Source organism: Engystomops pustulosus, chromosome 3 (assembly GCF_040894005.1).
Source record: "Engystomops pustulosus chromosome 3, aEngPut4.maternal, whole genome shotgun sequence".
NCBI classification, from domain to species: Eukaryota; Metazoa; Chordata; class Amphibia; order Anura; family Leptodactylidae; genus Engystomops; species Engystomops pustulosus.
The window spans coordinates 46,580,203-46,602,909 of record NC_092413.1 but is presented as its reverse complement, the minus strand read 5'-3'; the positions used below and the strand labels follow the sequence as shown (position 1 = coordinate 46,602,909).

At 42.8% G+C, this 22,707-nt stretch overlaps 1 protein-coding gene across 4 annotated transcripts in view; it reads right to left on the bottom strand.

Moving 5' to 3' along the window:
- The window catches only part of SYNDIG1 (synapse differentiation inducing 1), a 173,759-nt gene that overhangs the window by 54,723 nt on the left and 96,329 nt on the right, over positions 1–22,707 (bottom strand). For all 4 annotated transcript variants that reach the window (XM_072140676.1, XM_072140675.1, XM_072140673.1 and 1 more), the window contains exon 2: positions 21,452–22,018. In XM_072140676.1, the coding sequence (XP_071996777.1) occupies positions 21,452–21,931 (480 nt within the window). In that variant the 5' untranslated portion in view covers positions 21,932–22,018. The remainder of the gene's footprint in view (positions 1–21,451; positions 22,019–22,707) is intronic.

Sequence of the window (22,707 nt, the reverse complement as noted above, 5' to 3'; positions counted from 1 at the left end):
GATCGCATTTTATAGCATTTTTTGTGGGATTGAAAAGGTAAAAATCATAATTTTTGGAAGGTTTATAGCAGTTTTTTTTTTACGGCGTTTATCGTGGGGGTTCAATAATGATTTACTTTTATTCTACGGGTTGTTACGGACGCGGTGATACTATATATGTGGGGTTTGTCTTATGATTTAGACTTTTTTTTGAGTTATATGTCTCTTTATATGTTTTGGGAGTTTGGGGCATTTTTAGTGATTTATGACTTTATTTTTTTATTGAATAACTTTTTTTTTTTTTAACTTTTTCACTTTTATACCATGGGACATGAAGAAGCAATCATCTGATTGCTTCTTCATGATAATATTCTGCAATACTCATGTATTGCAGAGTATTATCAGTGTCAGCCTATACACTTGCATAGGCTGGCACTGTGCCAGTAAGATGACGTCACAGACGCCATCTTACTGGCAGTTCTTGCAGGTAACTCTGGGGTCCAGATCGGACCCCAGAGTTACTATAGCAACGATCGGCGCCCCCCGAAAACGGTTCGGGGGGGCCGATCGTGGGGGAAAGATCCCCCAGATGCATGTTAGATGCCGCGGTCGCGCTGACCGCGGCATTTAACGGGTTAAGCACCCGCGATCGGAGACAACTCCGATCGCGGGTGTTACACTGGGGTGCCGGCTATTAGTTACAGCCGGCACCCCGTGTCTCCCGATGCCGGTTCGGCTCTGATCCAGAGCCGAGCCGGCATAAGCGCCGTGGCGGATATATCCGCCACTGAGCGCTAAGTCACTGCGCTCCGTGGCGGATATATCCGCCACGGAGCGTGAAGGGGTTAAATGAATATAAATAGGGTGTTCTTAACTTACAAAACTCAATTTGTTCTTGATAAAAGTGATATGGAAGGAGTTTACATAGTATGTACTTTGAAGGGGATTAATTGTATAATCTAGCCCATACATGAAAGGATGCAACTGTGAATAATATTTACCAGGGTTTTTGGGACCGTTGGTTAAAAATTTATGCTGAACCAAATTTATCCTACTACAAAAAGCTATGGCAATTTAAGTTGAGGCAAATATAAAGGAACCAAGCACGTTTACATGCTGCCACGTGTGTCTCCTAAAACAAGATCCCTTCTTTATTTTGCTCATAATGGGGGTCATTTACTAAGGGCCCGATTCGCGTTTTCCCGACGTGTTACCCGAATATTTCCGATTTGCGCCGATTTCCCCTGTATTGCCCCGGGATTTTGGCGCACACGATCGGATTGTGGCGCATCGGCGCCGGCATGCGACGGAAAACCCGAATGGCCGAGCGAAAACCCGACGTATTCGGAAAAACCGCCGCATTTAAAACAATAAAAGTGTCGCTTGGGACGCGCTTACCTTCACTCAGCCGGCCTCGGTGTATTCAAGTGCGTTCAGATGCTTTTCAGCGCAGCAGCGCCACCTGGTGGACGGCGGAGGAACTACCTTGATGAATCCCGACCGGACCCGAATCCACCGCAGAGAACGCGCCGCTGGATCGCGAACGGACCGGGTAAGTAAATCTGCCCCAATGTCTTAGTTTTTGTGAAAATGCCTTGAAATTATGCAAATGAGTCTTCAGTCACCATTGTCTGCTAAGAGCAGTCATTGTTAGTGGTGGTATGAAAGTAACTAAACATTGCATGAAACATACACCCTCATCACGCTGCTTATGGTGACAAACTCTAAAAAAAAGTGACATCTCTGTTTATAAATTTTTAAGAGACTGTGGCATCATTAAAGGCAGTCCAGCTGCTAAAGGTACCATCAGATACACAAAACCACTCCTGCACATCCCTAAAAATTGTTATTGCAACATTCTCTATTCGTATAGTTTTGTGTAAACAAAAAAGATTTAGAAACCACATTCAAAATGGTTCAATCTCCGCTCCAATGTCATAGCTGCAATTTAAGCTTGACTTTGTGATTAGTCTGAAGAGATGATCTATCAGTCTGCAGGGTTTTTTTAATGGGCAGTAAATTTACTTAAAACTTAAATTAGAAACATAGAACAGATGTTTAGAAAAGTGCTAACTACATATGTCGCATAGCGGAATAATTAAGCTGACAGTTTGACAAGCAGTCAGTCACTTTGACAGTTTTATTATTGCGCTCCTTCATTGGTAGGACTTTCTGAACATTTCTGTGAGTCCTAAACTCAACAATCCTGGAAAGATACGAATGTGGATCCTCTTGGATCAGACATCGAACAATTGACAATGACAATGTGCTTTTTCCGAGGCTTGAACTTGTCACAGTTAGACAGGATGTCTTCTATACCAGCTGTATAATAGGAATCTTCACTCTTTGGTCCCTTGTTTTCCAATATTGCAGGCAATGGTAATATGGTTTACGGTGGATTTTATTTTCTCCTCAATTTTTAAATTTCAGGGGTTTTCAAATAATGAACATTTTTAGTATTTCAGTAGAAATGCCACAAAAATGTCTATGATACAAAAATGACAACACTCACCCACGCAAAAAATGCAGTTAGAAATTATGAAATTTAATAACTAACTGCAAAAAGTAACAAAAAGTAAATGTGTTGACAAGTTGTGAGTGGTTGGAGCCATACTGAAGTGCTGACTGAGGACAGACCAACAAATCAGCATGCGATGTAATGTGATGGTTTAGAGTGAAGAATTACACTTCACCATCTGTCTGTCTGAATGTTGTAAAACTAGTAGAACACTTTATACATTAAATGGTGCCAACTGTTAAGTAATAGTTTGTTTTTTTAGGGTTTGTGCCAGGACCCAGTTAAAGTGGTTTCCCCATGAAAGAAAATTATCAAAATTCAATCCCCTAGTGTTGTGTACACAATAAAGATCATTTTTACCCCTAACTTTACAATTTTACTCAGTTTTATTGCTGTTTTAGCACCTATCACTACCTCGGTTGGTCAGTGTGTAATATACCAGAGTGTGGGCAAAAACTTCATGATTCCCCTAGTTCTGACAATGTGGTTAGATTATAAGGGTACAGGTTTATATATACTCCCATTTATCTTCTGAACACTGACTAGTATCTGACACATATAAATAGAGATTAGAGATTATGAGATACATGAGATGCAAATTACACATGAAAGTCTCCCCTCTGCTATCACAACCATTATGTCAGGCTTGCAGGTGTGGATCCTCTGGACCACTGCAGACGATGACGTAACCCACTACCTGGGACCGGAGTCTAAGTGGTACCCGGTTTTCACCAGAGCACGCCGCAAGGCGGGTTAGACAAGCTGCGGCGTGGTACCACCAGGTCGTTCCTCAGGCGTGACTTGTCTGCAGTGGCGGCCAAGGTAGAAGTACAGAGACAGCAAACAATCTAGTGGTCGAAGTCCAGGCACAAGGTCAGGGCAGGCGGCAGAGGTGCAACGCCAGAGTCGGGTCCAGAGTCAGCAACAGGAGGTCCAAGCAGGAGGGTACGGGAACACAGCACACAGGACAGCAGCATGGAGGAACACTGGTACACGGGAACACGTAGGAGGTCAGGTAACACAGGAACACGGAGGAGGTCAGGTAACACTGGAACCCGTAGGAGGTCAGGTAACACTGGAACACGGAGGAGGTCAGGTACACAGGAGACACAGGAACGCAGAAGACACAGGAACGCAGGAATTGCAGGCAAATCACAGAATAGCTTTCTCTCAGGCTGTGAGGCACAAAGATCCGGCAAGGGCTTGCAGGAAGAGGCAGGCTTATATAGAACTAACCAAATGGCCAGCGCCAATTAATGGCGCACTGACCCTTTAAATCTTAGCGAGGAGGCGCGTGCGCGCCCTAGGAGACGGGGACGCGTGCGCCGAGCCGCGGGAGCAGCAGAGGACGCCTTAGGAGCCGGGGAAGGTAAGAGAAGCCGGCCACCGGATCCAGGGGAGGCACACGATCCGAGACAGGGATCGCAGGAGCACCCGTGACACATTACATACTATCAGATGTGCTTTATGCCTCCCTCACTCTCCCCTGGATAAACATCTTATCTTTCTTTAGCTTGTAGCTTTACACTCCTCACACTCGAGCAGGAAGTCAGTGTGTGTGTGTGAGCTTGTCCTGGAATGCAAGGGTGGGGGCTAGAGTGCAGAGAGGAGCTCAGCCCAGGGACAGACAGAAGAACAATGGGGCATATTTACTAAGGGTCCGTAGCCGCGAATCCGTCTGGTTTTTCCCGAATATTTCAGTTTTGCGCTATATTTCTCAGAATTGTGGCGCACGTGATCGATTGATTGCGCCGACTTTCACGCGACAGAAATCGGGGGGCGTGGCCGCCGGACAACCCGAAGGATTCGGAAAAAACGCGGAATTTAAAAAGCCATTTGTGTCGCAAAATCAAGCCCTCACATACACCAGAAAAAAGCAAGTGAACTCCGGCGGACCTCGGCGCAGCAGCGACACCTGGTGAATATCGGCGCACGGACCTTAGTGAATCCCGGCAGAACCCGAATCAGCGTCGGAGAACGCGCTGCTGGAACGCGAATGGACCGGGTAAGTAAATGTGCCCCAATATGTCTGTTGACCCTAAAGTCAGAAGATCCAGGGTTGGATCCCGGGGCAACCAATATTATGTACACCAAGACTGATAGAGAATGGGAGGTTGGAATTATATCTGTGAAATGCTGTATTTTTGTTAATAATAGTGAATTATTTTGTTATCCTGAGTATATTTAAGAATCCTGTCTTCATGTGAATAACCCTTTAAGGCAAATTTTACAATGACAAATTAAGTAAATGGACAATATTATATGGGTAACTTATTTAATTATAACTGAAGAAGGAGAAAAGTGGGTTCTCAGTTTATCTGGTCTATAGAGTGTTGTTAAAAAACACTATTAATTATACTTGAAAATCTTTGGAATGTATTGAATTCATTGGTAAGAGTTAAAAATTCTATATACTGGATGTATGGATACTGTTGAGGCATGGACTACACACACGGATTGGACGAATGGTATGCAGTTTGATATAGCTTAATATAGTAATAGGAAGTCCGGCTCTTCTTAGTGAGCTGGATAATTTGGCTCTTACAACTAAAAATCTCTTCTGGTTTCGGATTGGCTCCTTATTAAAAATGTCATATACAGTCTTCAGTTGCTTAAAACTCTTCACTGTAAAGAACTGAATCTTTGTGTCGGTTCGGTCATGAAAGACCCATTACTAGTCTAATAAAAGAGTTAAAAATGCAGAAAGTTTGTCCCCTTTCTGCGCTCTGCTGCATCATCTAACTTCATTTATATACCTTCAATACTAAACACTACATGCAATCAGCTCCTGCTTGGTGACTTGCCCAGTGTCTGCTGTAGAACAGTTCAGGAGACTCAGCACAGCCATCCTACAAAGTTGAGTTCTACTCTGAGCTGGCAGCAAGTCCGGCATACCTGGGCAAGTGCCAGGGCCCAGTTCTGGAGGGGCCCACACGGCCAAATCTCAGTCTCCGACAGCCGGACAGCACCTAATGGCGTTTGAGTAGGGCTGTATATAATTAATCCATGGGTGGCTGTATATAATAGAATCATGAGGGGGCTGTATCGAAAATAACTGTGACTGGGCTATATGGGAGCAGCATTTACAACTGTGCTCTGACAAATATAAGAAGTGCCAGAATTTGACTGTTCTCCTAGTAACACCTTAAAGGGAACCTGTTATCAGAAATTGGCCTAATAAACCACTACCAGTATGTTGTCAAGCAGTTGAACAGCTTCTAATTTATGTCTTTTATGAACCAGCTTGGTGGCATCATCCAGAAAACCAACTTTAAAGTTAGATGTATAAAGTCAGGGAGGCGGAGAGTTTAACATTGAAGTCATGCTCTCCCTGCCTCTGAAAACCTCCTACCATGGCTGGACTTAAGGAGATCTGATGAATGATATCCTTGGATGCAGGACCATCATTTACAGTCAAGGGGGCACTTTAAGGAAGGGAAAGCTTGAATTCAGTGATAAAAATCTCTGCCTCCTTGACTTCATAAAACCAATTTACTTCCCATTTCAAAGTGGATTTTCCAGATGATGCCACCACACAAGGCCACGAAAGAAACTCAGCTGCTTGACAACATACTGCTAGTGGTTTATTAGGCCAATTTATGATGACAGGTTCCCTTTACAACTATGTATGCTCCTTTAACAATCCCTCTCATCCAGATACTTTTTGTTTCCACTAACGCAGTGATGGTGAACCTTTTAGAGACCCACTTATTTATCGCAAAGTGCCAACACAAAAATTTAATTATTGATTTATACTCCCTTCTCTGTCACAGCTTTCATTGATACCGGCACCCTGAGGACACCAATAAAGCAGAAAATAGAAGAAATTTGGATGAACATTGTAGCTTCCCTCCCAGGTCCCATAAACAGGAAGAATTGTCAGGGCCGGAGCAGGAGCTACAATGATAATCCAGATCTGTCCACACCTTCCCACTCCTCCAGTATTCCCAGGTAGCACTGTCAATTGAAAATAGCTCTGTGCACCGCAAGTCCTGGGCTGTCTGGGACTGCAGGAAGATACCTGGAGTCATCTCTGGTGATGGCCTGAGTGCCCACAGAAAGGGCTGTGAGTTCCACCTCTAGCACTAGTGCCATAGGTTAGCCACTACTGCACTAACGGTCAGGGTGGTGGAGAGTGACTGCCCTGAATTTCTCTGTCTTGCACCAAATGTCAGCTATTTAAACCTGCTGCTGTGTCCAAAGGCCTCCTCTTTCACTTTACCAAGCACAAAGCTTCAAAAAATCAATTGTCAGCGTGTAAATGGTATATGTATGCTGTATGTGTGACATTATTCTTATTTCTTATGCATGTGTAATGGCTATGCGTAAATTGTGTTGATACACATGTATATTGTGTTTATGCCTATATATTTTCATGTTTTATGTACACAACATTGTGTTTCTGTTTGACGTTGAACTATACAGTCAGAGACCAAGTGTCGGTTATGCTACACAAATTTTGTAGTGGATATCAAAGGCGTTTTGTATACATAATGTGAACTGGAAAATAGTGAACCATTAACTGTATCAATCCTATAGGGGTAAGTTCACAAAGAGAATTTTGCCACAGATTTTCCATCTGAAAAAACTGTGCCAAAATCCTATTCCAAGCTGGGGCTATAGAGTCTGTAGAGTCAAGTGACAAAGCTTATATTCCGCAGGAAATCTGGGCATATATCACTCGAAACAAAGAGCAAGTCGATCGAAACCTGTTTCCAGGAGATTTTGAAATGGTGCAATACTTATGTGTGACCATAACCTAGTTCTTTGTCAGTCACTTGCAGAAAAAGAGCGCTAAAGTTCAGAATTGGAGTTCATGTTATGGTCTGTAGAAAAGTAATATCGGCCCATAAAATTCCATAGCCTCTCATTGTCCTTTAATTATTGTATTGCCCTATTTCTGAGGCCTTCTGCTCAAGAGGTGTTGTTCAATTTGTAGTATATTATGGAGTATAAACCCTCAGAGCTCCACATTGAAGAAATGCAGGGGTCTGGGAAGGTAAAAAGTATTTTGCTCATAGTGTCGCTTTAACAACTCCGCCAAGGTTCTGGTGTCATATGTACAGAGCCAGTTGAAAACACAGTCAGGAATGGGAAATCCATATACATTTTATGTTATTTGTATAATTAGCTTTTTTAGGTTAGGTTATCTGCTGTGATATACAACCTTTATTATAATAACATGTAGTGTATGTTCAGCTGAGGTTTCAACAGTTATTCTAAAGATTCTTCCTGCTGTGAAAAGATATTAAACTAAGAGAATGGGAGATACATGCTGGTCAGTGGGGGCATTTCTTTGTTATAAAATGTATTTATAGTCACATTGTAAAACTGCAGGAATCTTGATGCTGCTCTGAAAGGAAATCATGTTTACTCAGGAACCGAGACTAATGCTCTTACGAAAAGTAAAATTGATTTAGTTGATATTATATTCCATAATTCACAGGGCATGCTCACCAAGCCATTAACATTATATACTGTCAATTAAATTACAAGAAACTAAAACCTGCAAATGGCTTATTCTCACATGAATAGGTCCGGGAATAATGTTGCAGCACTTCTCCTTATGAAGTGCAATAAACTCATAAATTGATGTGTATATATACATTTTTATGGCTGATAAAACCACAACATGAATAAATCTCAATTTGGAGTTAGATGGCTGTGACGTGGCAATGTTTTAAAATATGATTTTTTTGGAATACTTATTCATTTTGAATAAAATTAATGGAGATTAAAATATATTTATAAGTATTGCTTTCAAATCATAATTTTATTGTTGTATTTTTATTGTTTGTAATATGTATAATCTATTGTTTGGTTGAAAGAACACAATCATTCATTATTAATAAAATCAAATAAAGAGACACGGGAACACTGTCTACATCTGTAGAAAACAAGGTTTAATCTCTAGAGAAGATATGGCTTCTATGCTTTAAGAACTGTGAATTTATGGAATAGCTGAGCTCAGGAGCTGGGAATAGCAGGGACAGCAGAGATGTTCAAAAAGGGTCAAACATAACGTTGATGGTTATGTTATAATAAGTTGATCCCTTATGTCCTATCACTTGTCTTTGATTTCCATAGATACATAGTTAGTACGGTTGAAAAAAGACCAGGTCCATCAAGTTCAACAAAGGAAGCAATCATCAAATGTTGACATTATAAATTAGCATCACTGTCCATGTGAGCACTGTGATTAGGAATATGTCTTCATATCCTTTATTTATGGCAATCTTTGTCCAAAAATTAAAAAAAAAAAATTATAAGTGGGGCACAAGTACTTTAAGGGGTCTCATCTTAGCCACTTTGGGATCGGCTCCAGTCCATAATTACTGCCTACTGACTCACACATAGGGGGCGCAGTCATACACACATCTGCTTGATAATGCAGTTCAGTCGCATATTCTATCAATGAGCTGGAAACGGGTTATCTGACTGATGGCTATCCTAAGTATTGGATTCCTTAGTTATTATATTTTTTTTCTGAATAAGTAGATTGAATAGAAAAGAAATGTAAAAAACCTTTCTTTTAACTTTTTTAACCTTAGCACATTTTTTGCTGAACAAATGCTATTCAGCACAAGTTCTTTCCTGCTTCGAGCCTCCAATCCCATGTTCTATTTTCTACATGCCCGTCTTAACCTGTATCGTCTAAGCATTTTAATCTGGCACATTTTCCATCTTCTTAGCGTATTAAAACCAACTTTTTTAATGCCAAATCCCAAACTCTATGCTCAACGAGGCTGTCATAACTGGTTTCCAGATTAGTGCTACAGTCCCAGCAATGTACTGTCGCTGATTGTACTTTACTATAAAAAACCTCTATGTCAAGCCTTTTCATTTTGCAGTACAACGGAAAAGACTTGCCTAAGGCTTTCCCTCCTGCAATGATTATTCATTTTAAAGAAGACGTTTATCAGCTCCACTGTGTTCCTCTAGTCCTGGAAGCCAAAGCATAAAAGTCACACTTCAACAAATGACAATAGGAAAACTGTGATTCACTCTTTAATATCTGGCAGTAAAACTGAAGTCTAATTCCAGGATTCCCTGGAGGTTTAAACACAATTGCTCATTTTTAAATAAAAAAAAAACCATGAAATAGTTGTATGCATTTCCTCAAATAATTCTATAGCTCCAGTTTAATTCTGCATATATTGTTTTATCTTAGTATGAAACCCTCATGGAGTTGTTTTATTAGGATCATAATGGTATTTTCTATAGTTTCTAAACACTCACACTATAACAGATACTATTTATTCACATACAACTAAAATTAGAGCAAGTAATCAGGTTTTCTTAATATTAGGTAAACAATTGCTATAGTTTTACTTTGACTTATTGTTTCTTTTTATTAGATCCTCATAGTAACAGTTTATTGGGGCGCCAGTCTTAATGATCACACAACTGGCACACCACATTTCAGAATTCTTAATTATTCTTGTGGGGTACTCACCAGAATTGATATTTATGCTAGTCCTGGGATCATTTCAGCAAATTTTGGGGGGTTTTAGAAAATTTGGCTGGCAAACCGGTGGCACAAAAAGGTAGAATATGCCTTGTTGACTAACAAAAAATTGGCAGAAAAGGAACAATACATCCCTGGTTTTAAACCTTCTGTGGGTTCGTGATATTGATGACCTATCCATAGAATAGCTCTTAAATATAAGATTGGTGTGGGCCCCATTGCAGATTCTAGCCCTCTTTGGCACCAGACTCAACTCAGAGAAATAAGCTGCAAGTACAACTGTATTTAAGTACAGGTAGTAACTGCATAAATATTCCTGATATTAGTATAACACCAATCCGATATTGATGAACTATTCTCAGCAAAGGTCACTAATATCACAAAACTGGAACCCCCCTCCCTTTAAAGAGAAATGATAGGTCTATTATTCAGCTTGATAGGGATGTTATAAAGAAAATGTTTTTTTATTTCAGCTCCCAACCAATTCATAGTCGTATTGGGTGGGGCTGAAACTCATCTGCTCCTAAAGACTCTTAGCCAGTTGACATTTTAAAACCAGTATCTTTCAACTGGTATCCATATGTCATAGATATTTATGGGTGTATGCTCATCTTCTTGTACCTTCTTCTCACCTTCTTGTACACCTTCCTAATTCAGTAATGCAGTAGAAAGTAGGAAGGCGTTTAATGGGTGGTGGTCATAGCCAAGACACTTTATCTGTCAAGAAATTTGTCTCCTATTTTGTGGATAAGTGATGCGTGCTGAATGTCCAATGTGGGAAAATCCCTTTAAAAATTGGGGAGATTACGCCAGAAAAGTGAAGTCATTTGTTTCTGAAATGCCTTGCGCCAGATTTATTGAAGGTTTTTGACCATTTTCCGGCTGTTTTTCAAGTCGTTTGAAATAGGGTCCATAGTAGCAAGGGAGAGTGACTGGACAGAAAATAGACCGTGTGTCATGAAATTAAATTTTGTGGTGCAGTAAACTGGACCAACTAATAGGAGAAGCAAAGTACAATTTACCAGTCTGCACTAGAGTAATCATCCAGCATCAGGCACAGGGATTAATTTGGCGCAATAGAGAACTGTCTTGTTCTACTCTTACTCGTCTAAACACCAACACATTACTACATCTCCCCTATGTGTTTTCAATAGAGATAATATTTTAAGCCTAGAATTTAGTATTTAAATGTAGTAAAAATTATTATTAATTATTCATTTGTAACATCAATTGGCCATTGAAAGATATAGGTAGAACAATTACTGTTACACATGTCAAGGCTACAACCCTACAGCATCTATAGGGTTATGTGCATATGTCATATTTAGAGATGAGCGAACATGCTCGTCCGAGCTTGATGCTCGTTCGAGCATTAGCGTACTCGAAACTGCTCGTTGCTCGGACGAATACTTCGCCCGCTCAAGAAAATGGCAGCTCCCGCCGTTTTGCTTTTTGGCGGCCAGAAACAGAGCCAATCACAAGCCAGGAGACTCTGCACTCCACCCAGCATGACGTGGTACCCTTACACGTCGATAGCAGTGGTTGGCTGGCCAGATCAGGTGACCCTGGGATAGACTAGCCGCTGCCCGCGCTGCTCGGATCATTCTGTGTCTGGATGCCGCTAGGGAGAGAGCTGCTGCTGGTCAGGGAAAGCGTTAGGGTGTTCTATTAGCTTACTGTTAGGCAGGAGTGATTCTCCAAGAACCCAACAGCCCTTCTTAGGGCTACAATAACGTTCTACTTTTTTTTTTTTTTATTTGCATCTAGTACCATTTTGTGAGGAATTAGCAGGGGGACTTGCTACCGTTGTGTTTAGCTCTTAGTGGCACACATATCCACCTCAAACACCAAAGTGGGAAAATTTAGTAGGGGTTGGATTTCAATTAGGCACAGTCTGCCATTTTTCCTTTTTTATTTTACGTTTATTTTGTTTAATAACTCAGTGTCATCTCATCTGGCATAGTAGTGTGCTTTCATACTTGGCTAGAAAATAGCCATAGGAGAATCCAAACGGCTTACGCCTACAGTAGCGTTATATATTTGATTTCTGGTTGATCTGCTGGTGGCTGTACTTGCTGCAGTGCATCTACTAGCCAATTGTGAGCAATTTGTAGTGAGACTTGCGACCGCTGTGTTTTGCGCTTAGTGACGCACATATCCATTGCAAAGACCGAAGTGGGAAAATTTAGTAGGGGTTGGATTTCAATTAGGCACAGTCTGCCATTTGTCCTTTTTTATTTTACGTTTATTTTGTTTAATAACTCAGCGTCATCTCATCTGGCATAGTAGTGTGCTTTCATACTTGGCTAGAAAATAGCCATAGGAGAATCCAAACGGCTTACGCCTACAGTAGCGTTATATATTTGATTTCTGGTTGATCTGCTGGTGGCTGTACTTGCTGCAGTGCATCTACTAGCCAATTGTGAGCAATTTGTAGTGAGACTTGCGACCGCTGTGTTTTGCGCTTAGTGACGCACATATCCATTGCAAAGACCGAAGTGGGAAAATTTTGTAGGGGTTGGATTTCAATTAGGCACAGTCTGCCATTTGTCCTTTTTTATTTTACGTTTATTTTATTTAATAACTCAGCGTCATCTCATCTGGCATAGTAGTGTGCTTTCATACTTGGCTAGAAAATAGCCATAGGAGAATCCAAACGGCTTACGCCTACAGTAGCGTTATATATTTGATTTCTGGTTGATCTGCTGGTGGCTGTACTTGCTGCAGTGCATCTACTAGGCAATTGTCAGCAATTTGTAGTGAGACTTGCGACCGCTGTGTTTTGCGCTTAGTGACGCACATATCCATTGCAAAGACCGAAGTGGGAAAATTTAGTAGGGGTTGGATTTCAATTCGGCACAGTTTACCATTTGTCCTTTTTTATTTTACGTTTATTTTGTTTAATAACTCAGCGTCATCTCATCTGGCATAGTAGTGTGCTTTCATACTTGGCTAGAAAATAGCCATAGGAGAATCCAAACGGCTTACGCCTACAGTAGCGTTATATATTTGATTTCTGGTTGATCTGCTGGTGGCTGTACTTGCTGCAGTGCATCTACTAGCCAATTGTCAGCAATTTGTAGTGAGACTTGCGACCGCTGTGTTTTGCGCTTAGTGACGCACATATCCATTGCAAAGACCGAAGTGGGAAAATTTAGTAGGGGTTGGATTTCAATTAGGCACAGTCTGCCATTTGTCCTTTTTTATTTTACGTTTATTTTGTTTAATAACTCGGTGTCATCTCATCTGGCATAGTAGTGTGCTATTCCATAGCAATAGGATAGCATTGTTTGGTTTTAAAAACTCAAAAACACAAAAAAAAAAAAAAAACACAAAAAAAAGTTAAAAAAAAATTAAAGCTATAACTCTCATTTTAAAAATGTTTAAGCCGAGGGCTAGGGGTAGAGGACGAGGGCGGGGACGTGGGCGTCCAACTACTGCAGGGGTCAGAGGCCGTGGTCCTGGCCGGGGTGAGACACCACCTGCTTATGAGGGAGCAGGGGAACGCCGCAGAGCTACACTCCCTAGGTTCATGTCTGAAGTTACTGGGACTCGTGGTAGAGCACTGTTGAGGCCAGAACAGTGCGAACAGGTGATGTCGTGGATTGCTGACAATGCTTCGAGCAATTTGTCCACCAGTCAGTCTTCCACGCAGTCCACCCATGTCACCGAAATCGCCACTCCTCCAGCTCCTGCACCTCAGCCTCCTCCCCCCCAGTCTGCCCCCTCCCAGGAAAATTTGGCATTTGAACCGGCATACTCTGAGGAACTGTTTTCTGGACCCTTCCCACAGTCACAAACCACTTGTCCGGTTGCTGCTGAGCAATTTTCCGATGCCCAGGTTTTCCACCAGTCACAGTCTGTGGGTGATGATGACCTTCTTGACGTAGTGGAAGTGTGTAAAGAGGTGTCCGACGATGAGGAGACACGGTTGTCAGACAGTGGGGAAGTTGTTGTCAGGGCAGGAAGTCCGAGGGGGGAGCAGACTGAGGGATCGGAGGATGATGAGGTGACAGACCCAAGCTGGGTTGAGAGGCCGGGTGAACACAGTGCTTCTGAGACGGAGGAGAGTCCTCGACCAGAACAGGTTGGAAGAGGCAGTGGTGGGGCCAGACGGAGAGGCAGGGCCAGAGCTGGTGCATCAGCGCCAAATGTGTCAACTAGTGAAGCTCCCGTGGCGAGGGCTCTTGCGGCGAGGGCTAGATCTTCAGAAGTCTGGAGGTTCTTTAAGGAAACACCGGATGACCGACGGACTGTGGTGTGCAACATTTGCCAAACCAGGCTCAGCAGGGGTTCCACCACTACTAGCTTAACTACCACCAGTATGCGCAGGCATATGAATGCTAAACACCCCACTCAGTGGCAACAAGCCCGTTCACCTCCGGCCGTGCACACCACTGCTCCTTCCCCTGTGTCAGCTGATAGTCAGCCCCCTGCCCAGGACCCTGCCACAAAAACCCCATCGTCGCCTCCACGATCCTCCACAGCATCCACCAGCGTTCAGCTCTCCATACCCCAGACGCTGGAGCGGAAACGCAAATATAGTGCAACCCACCCGCACGCCCAAGCCCTTAATGTGCACATCTCCAGATTGCTTAGCCTGGAGATGCTGCCCTATAGGCTAGTAGAGACCGAGGCCTTTCGCAACCTCATGGCGGCGGCCGCGCCTCGGTATTCGGTCCCCAGCCGCCACTACTTTTCCCGATGTGCCGTCCCAGCCCTGCACCAGCACGTGTCAGACAACATCACCCGTGCCCTGACCAACGCCGTTTCTGACAAGGTCCACCTGACCACGGACACGTGGACGAGTGCTGCCGGGCAGGGCCACTATATATCGCTGACGGCACATTGGGTTAACTTGGTGGAGGCTGGGACCGAGTCTGACCCTGGGGCTGGTCATATACTGCCGACGCCGAGGATTGCGGGGCCTACCTCGGTCCAGGTGTTTCAGGCCTACTATGCCTCCTCCTCCTCCCACCCCTCCTCCACCTCCTCCTCCGAACTACCATCCGTGGGCACGGCGCCATCAGTCGGTAGCTCTAGGCACAGCAGCAGTGCCGTTGCTAAGCGACAGCAGGCGGTGCTCAAACTGCTGAGCCTAGGCGATAAAAGGCACACCGCCCAAGAGCTATTACAGGGCATCACGGCGCAGACTGATCTGTGGCTGGCACCGCTGAACCTGAAGCCAGGCATGGTTGTGTGTGACAACGGCCGTAACCTGGTGGCGGCTCTGCAACTCGGCAGACTGACACATGTGCCATGCCTGGCCCATGTGTTAAATCTGATAGTTCAGCGTTTCCTCAAGACATACCCCAATCTGTCAGATTTGCTCACGAAGGTGCGCCGCATCTGTGCGCATTTCAGGAAGTCCAGCACAGATGCTGCCACTCTCAGGGCAGCGCAGCGCCGCCTCCAACTGCCCGCTCACCGACTGTTGTGCGACGTGCCCACGAGGTGGAATTCAACACTGACCATGTTATCCAGAGTTTACCAGCAGCGCCGAGCCATTGTAGACTGCCAGATGTCAACTTCCACCAGAACTGGTAGTCAGGTCAGTCAGCTTCCTCAAGTCTACAATGAGGAGTGGACGTGGATGTCTGATATCTGTCAGGTGCTGAGTAACTTTGAGGAGTCAACACAGATGGTCAGTGGCGATGCCGCCATCATCAGCCTCACCATCCCGCTGCTTGGCCTGTTGAAAAACTCTCTGATCAGCATGAAGTCGGAAGCTTTGCGCTCGTCACAAGAGACGGGGGAAGAAGATTCCCTTGTTGATAGCCAAAGCACCCTTAGGTCTGTTTCTCAGCGCATATCGGAGGAGGTGGAGGTGGAGGAGGATGAGGAGGAAGAGGAGGAGAATGTTGGCGAGACACAAGAGGGGACCATTGTTGAGTCCTTTACTGTTCAGCGTGTATGGGCAGAAGAAGAGGAGTTGGAGGAGTTGGAGGAGGAGGAAATGGACAGTCAGGCCAGTGAGGGGAGTGAATTCTTACGCGTTGGTACTCTGGCGCATATGGCAGATTTCATGCTAGGCTGCCTATCCCGTGACCCTCGCGTTCAAAGAATTTATTCCAGCACCGATTACTGGGTGTTCACTCTCCTGGACCCATGGTACAAGCAAAATCTTTCCACTCTCATCCCTGCAGAGGAAAGGAGTGTGAGAATGCATGAATACCAGCAGGCCCTGGTGCACAAGCTGAAACAGTATTTCCCTTCTGACAGCGCTAGCGGCAGAGTGCGTAGTTCTGCGGGACAAGTAGCGAGGGAGAGTAGGCTAGCAGGCAGCTTGTCCAGCACTGGCAAGGGTACGCTTTACAAGGCTTTTGCCAGCTTTATGTCACCCCAGCAAGACACTGTCACCTGTCCCCAGTCTCGGCAGAGTAGGGCTGATCTTTACAGAAAGATGGTGAGGGAGTACGTAGCTGACCATACCATCGTCCTAAATGATCACACAGCTCCCTACAACTACTGGGTTTCAAAGCTGGACATGTGGCACGAACTGGCGCTGTACGCCTTGGAGGTTCTTGCCTGCCCTGCCGCTAGCGTCTTGTCCGAGCGGGTTTTCAGTGCAGCTGGTGGCATCATCACCGATAAGCGTACACGCCTGTCGACTGACAGCGCTGACAGGCTGACGCTTATTAAGATGAATAAAGCCTGGATTTCTCATAATTTCCAATCTCCACCAGGTGAAGGAAGCTCAACCTGAATAATTGATCCACTCCTCCTCCTCCTCATTTTCCTCCTTCTCCTCCTCTTTGTACAGTAAAGCAGAGGAAACTGGCTATTTTTTGACAGGGCCCACTGGCTCTTGCTATAGTACGTTATGCATTTAATTTTTCTGGAGGGCCACCGACCCGGTCCTCTGTTTTAAACAATTTTTGGGAGTGCCACATACAGGCACTCAATCTATTCAATTTTTCTGGAGGGCCACCGACCCGTTCCTCTGTTTTAAACAATTTTTGGGAGTGCCACATACAGGCACTCAATCTATTCTATTTTTCTGGAGGGCCACCTACCTGCTCCTCTGGTTTGAAAACTTTTTGGGACTGCCACATACAGGCACTCAATCGATTCCATTTTTCTGGAGGGCCACCTACCTGCTCCTCTGGTTTGAAAACTTTTTGGGACTGCCACATACAGGCACTCAATCTATTCTATTTTTCTGGAGGGCCACCTACCTGCTCCTCTGGTTTGAAAACTTTTTGGGACTGCCACATACAGGCACTCAATCTATTCAATTTTTCTGGAGGGCCACCTACCTGCTCCTCTGGTTTGAAAACTTTTTGGGACTGCCACATACAGGCACTCAATCTATTCAATTTTTCTGGAGGGCCACCTACCTGCTCCTCTGGTTTGAAAACTTTTTGGGACTGCCACATACAGGCACTCAATCTATTCAATTTTTCTGGAGGGCCACCTACCTGCTCCTCTGGTTTGAAAACTTTTTGGGACTGCCACATACAGGCACTCAATCTATTCAATTTTTCTGGAGGGCCACCTACCTGCTCCTCTGGTTTGAAAACTTTTTGGGACTGCCACATACAGGCACTCAATCTATTCTATTTTTCTGGAGGGCCACCTACCTGCTCCTCTGGTTTGAAACATTTTTGGGACTGCCACATACAGGCACTATCCAAATTAAATTGTCTCCATAGCAGCCTCCACACGTTGTCTCCATTGCTACCTCCAAAACTCGTCCATATAGCTGCCTCCATACATCGTCCCTTTATCAAACGAGGTGTGTCAGGCAGAAATTTGGGTTGTTTTCATGGAATCCACATCAAAGTTGTTAACTTTGTCGCCACCCAGCTGTGTTATCCACAAAATATACTAATAAACTTTTATCATTTACCAATATTATTTCAGCGCTTCTTGCGCATCTGTTTACATTCCCCTCACCCGCCATATCCTAAACTTATAAGAACGCTACTACACTTGATCTTATACAAAAGGTTCTTAGAAGTGCTGTTTGGGGAGTAGCCTAGAGACAGGGGCTTGGATTGGCGAAAGCTCGCCTGGCAGCGGAGCGCCAACTCCATGCCAAGATCCAACTAACATAGTTTTAACTGCAGAACCTTTAATCTACTACTAGTTCACTGCCTCCATACATGGTCCCCTTATCAAACGAGCTGTGTCAGGCAGAATTTTGGGTTGTTTTCATGGCTTCCATGTTAACTTTGTCGCCACCCTGCTGTGTAATCCAAAAAATATACTGGCAAACTTTTATCATGTACCGATATTATTTGAGCGCTTCTTGCTCACCTCCTTTGGTTCCTCTCTGCCACCCATTGGTTTGAAGCCTGAGTCCATTTAGGGTATGTCGCCATGCCACTCTCTAGCCTGCTGCCGCTGCCTCTGCATGCCGTCCCCTATAGTGTCAGGGTCAATTATTGCATGTTTTAGATGCTATCTAGCTTCATTCTGTCACTCTGTCATGGCCATGCTGTTGCCCATAATTTTGGCATAATGGTGCGATTAAGCAGCCTCAGAGGCATCCATGCATGCTGCCCCTGCTGTTTCCTGTCCATTTCCGTGGTGTTTCCATCCTTTTCTGAGGTTCCCAGGTGTTTGGCCAAGCTTCCCTGTGCAGAGCCTTGGTCCCCTTGAAAAATGCTCGAGTCTCCCATTGACTTCAATGGGGTTCGTTATTCGAGACGAGCACTCGAGCATCGGGAAAAGTTCGTCTCGAATAACGAGTACCCGAGCATTTTAGTGCTCGCTCATCTCTAGTCATATTCTAATTATATCTCATTGGGTACCATCGGAAAATAAAAGGAATAAGTGAAACTTTGCATATTTGTTATGTTATCAGAATTCCTGACATGTAGAATACTATTTATTCTGGTGTGGGATAATCATTTAAGGATTAAATCCGCTGTCAGATTTGGGCATTTTAAATTACAAAAGTTAAACAAGCATGACAAGAGATACGTGATAAATGATGAGAACTGGAAGTGACATTTCATTATGCTGCATCTAATACTGTTTATGTATTTAATGAATTAATTAACAAGTGAACAATCACATGACTTCAACAATAATACAAGGAGTCTACCAGCTCCAAAAGGAACCCACAAGTAAAAACATAATTGTATACGACATGTCATTTGGTTTTCAGTCATACCTCTCCTATTCCCAGTGATCTATAATTATAAAGAAAATTCTTTTTGACTTTGACAATTACTGCAAAACTTATAAAGTGTCCTATGCAGTTCTGGTTTTATTTGTGGAATGGTTTGGGAACAGGTAGACTGCATTTAATTATAACGACCTAAATGGGTTTTAGTTCCCTTATACCATTAATGACCGATGCATTAGTAGTTGATTGGTGCAGGTGCAACACCTAGCAACCCCACTGATCAGCTGTTATATACTATTGCCAGACCTGGAAGAACACTTCTTAGTCTCTAGTATAATGGTCCTCCGACTACACAGCTTTAATTGAAATAAATACTTGATGTGCCTACTGTCCCGTCAAGCTACGGACAGAGTTGTGTTCTTCGGGTACACACTGCATTGATTGGCGGGGAGCGGATCTCACACACACACCAATTAACTACTTATTGAGCTATCCCATAGGTCAGTAGTGTAGGGGTTTAAAACCCCTTTAAAAGATACATAAATGCAATATTTTGTCTATAAAAAACAATAAATATTTAGGATGCTCAACTTTTAGCATGCTGTTAAATCTCTCTCTTTTTCAGTGCACATAGTTGAGAGGCCTAGCGTTGACTTGCATACTTGCATACAAAAGTAATGTTTTAAAATGCCCTTGTGTCTCATAGTTATTTACATTTTAAGAAACCATAAAGTTATCGCATTAAATATCCACACTGTAAATGTTGTACAAAATTAATAATTAAAAACAATTGCAGTTTTTATTTTATTTAAGTAATCACATGCACAGTATGTATTATAGTGTTTGTTTTAGTAAAATGTAAGGAGACATTTTAAAAAATCCTTTACATATCTGGTATCACAAAGAGATGAACAGACCCAAACTTCAGGTTTAGCTGTCCAGCAGCTCCACCTAACCCTAACATGTTGCTTGATGGGCTGCAGAGTAGCGAATGGCAGCTTTATACCCATAGCATTGAGGCATGGCTGTGATTGACCAGGTGGCCAAGAATGGTGGACGCTAACCCTCATCTCTCATCACATACAATCTTAATGACCTACAGATTAAAAATAAGGGGGAGCTGGATCAAGTAAGTAGATTTTTTACTACAATGTTACTTCTACAATGGTGAGTGGCAAAAATTTAATGTTAAAATTTCAGTTTTTCCCTTTTTAAACAGTATTGTATTGTTAACTTACAACCCTTAACCCTTTTGCACTAAGGGGGAGTGCATAAATTAAAATACAAGGCTACCTGAGGCGCCCAGGTGACCTAGCCTGAGAGCCCCAGGGTATAAACCCCTTAATGACACGTGCCGTAATAGTATGGCGCATGTCAGGTGCGGGTACATATTGCAGCAAAGACTTACCGGTAACACCGGCGATCAGTGCTAGCTTTGCCGGCGGCTTCAAAACGATGGCGGCGTCATCTTGCCGAAGATTGTCACTCCCTGTGACATCATCGCGACCTGCTATGTCTCGTTTTAACCCATTCTTTACAATGTGCAAATTGTTATGAATGAGGAAGACAAACCCCATATACTGCCATACAGTAGTATGACAGTATATGGTAGGATCGATCAGACAACCTAGGGTTAAAGTACCCTAGGAAATCTGAAAAATAGTAAAAATAAAAAAAATGTAAAAAAATTATAATTAAAAAACATAAAAATTCAAATCACCCCCATTTCCCTAGAAATCATATAAATATAAATAAACAGTAAAAATGATAAACGCATTAGGGATCGCCGGGTCAGAAAATGCCGATCTGTCGAAATATAATAACTTTTTTCACTGCGTTTGACCCCGTAACGGAAAATAGCGCCCAAAATCAAAAATGGCACTTTTTGCCATTTTGAAAAATATAAAAAATTCAATAACAAGTGATCAAAAGGTCGTACAGTCCTAAAAATGACAGCATTGAAAACGGCATCAAAATAATAACACCACCCACAGCTCTGTAAACCAAAGTATGAAAAAGTCATTGGCGCCAAGATACGTTCTGCTGGTTTGTAGTTGAATTTCTGGATATAAGTTTGAACAGGTACAAATTGTAACTAAAACCAAACTTCTTTTGTTCCTTGGCTTTTCTAAATTTTGTCATTGGGACAATGATTATCAATAAAGCTTCATTGCAGACACCTTTGATAACTCTTACTATTTATCACTGCGTCCTGGAACTAAAGTTTTGTAAATTACCAGCATCCAGAGAGCTTCACTAGAGGCCAAAGTGGACAGAAATGTCCCTCTGTAACAAGGAGTCATCAGTATCACAGTTGTTCTTAGAATGGGTACTGCCTGTATGCACAAACAATTGGGAGGTATCTCTTTAAGATCTTAATTATCCAGTGTCAAATGATTAAACTTACCTCTAATTCTTGGAATTCTTCCTCCTCTTCGACATCATAAGAAAGAGTATGAATTTTGATGTCTTCAGATGAAAGGTCAATAAACTTGCTGTCCGGGTAGTCAAGACTGTCTTTGGTTGGTGATCTATCTTCGATAAAGGTGGTTTCACAACACTCAGTGCTGACGTTCTCGCCCCAAGAGCGTAAGACATTCTCAGAATACAGAATTATATTGGGGCGATAGTGAGACTCCACAGTCTGTTGTAGCATGTTAGGATCCAAGAGTTGTTGAACAGGGTCATTTTTTATGTTGTCTATGCCAGTCTGAGAAGAAATACTTCCAACAATATGACTCTGATATTGAGGAGTTGGATAAACTGAGACCATCCCATCTTTATTTTCCGCCATTAAATTTCTTGTGTTGATTAAGCCATTTCTTTTCCCGGCCTCTGTGATTTTATTATGCATTAGCACACTGTTCTGTTCAATTAAACCATCCATATTTTGAGTTTGTGTGTTTTGCTTGCTTCTGTAGCTCCCGTTGCAGAGGAAAATGCAGGTCACATTTGCCTAATGGCTTTTATTTTCCTAAAAGCAGTAAAAATAAATGATGTAAGAAAAACAAAAATGCAAGCCAGCGACAATCCACAATGAATAATCAGACAAGTCCGTGTAATTTAGTCATTATGCCTGATAATGCACAGTGCATTCTAAGCAGTAGCCCCCAACTTAGTAGCTTATCATTCACGCATCTATGGACCATATCCATTGTGACCTGAGTAATTCCATATTCATTCAATAAGATGTTAACTGAAAAACAGAGCTTCAATTTCCTGAACATTTGACACAGAATATGCAATCCCTGCTCTGTGTCTATGATTGCTGACTCACAATGTGATGGAAGTTATTAATTCATGGACTGGATGACAGTCAAGCTTCGATCGGGATGCCAAATTTAATTATGTTAATGGAACAATAGTCTGGGTAATTGTTTATCCACATTTACATAATACATAGTAGGAAGTCACAAGGAACTCCAAAATCTCTATTGTTTCCTAATATATCTTTTGAAGACCTTTTAAGAAAATGGTGGTGTGAACTGGATAGTTGGTTTAACAAAGCCATGTTACTAATACAGCCCTCAACCATGAGCCCAATTCCCAATTGTAAAAGTAAAGGCCAATATCCAGAAAACAATAAAAAGAAGATTCCTGTGCACGATCTTCTCGGACCCTGCATAAAGCAGTCCCATGGTCAGAATGATACTTTAACATACT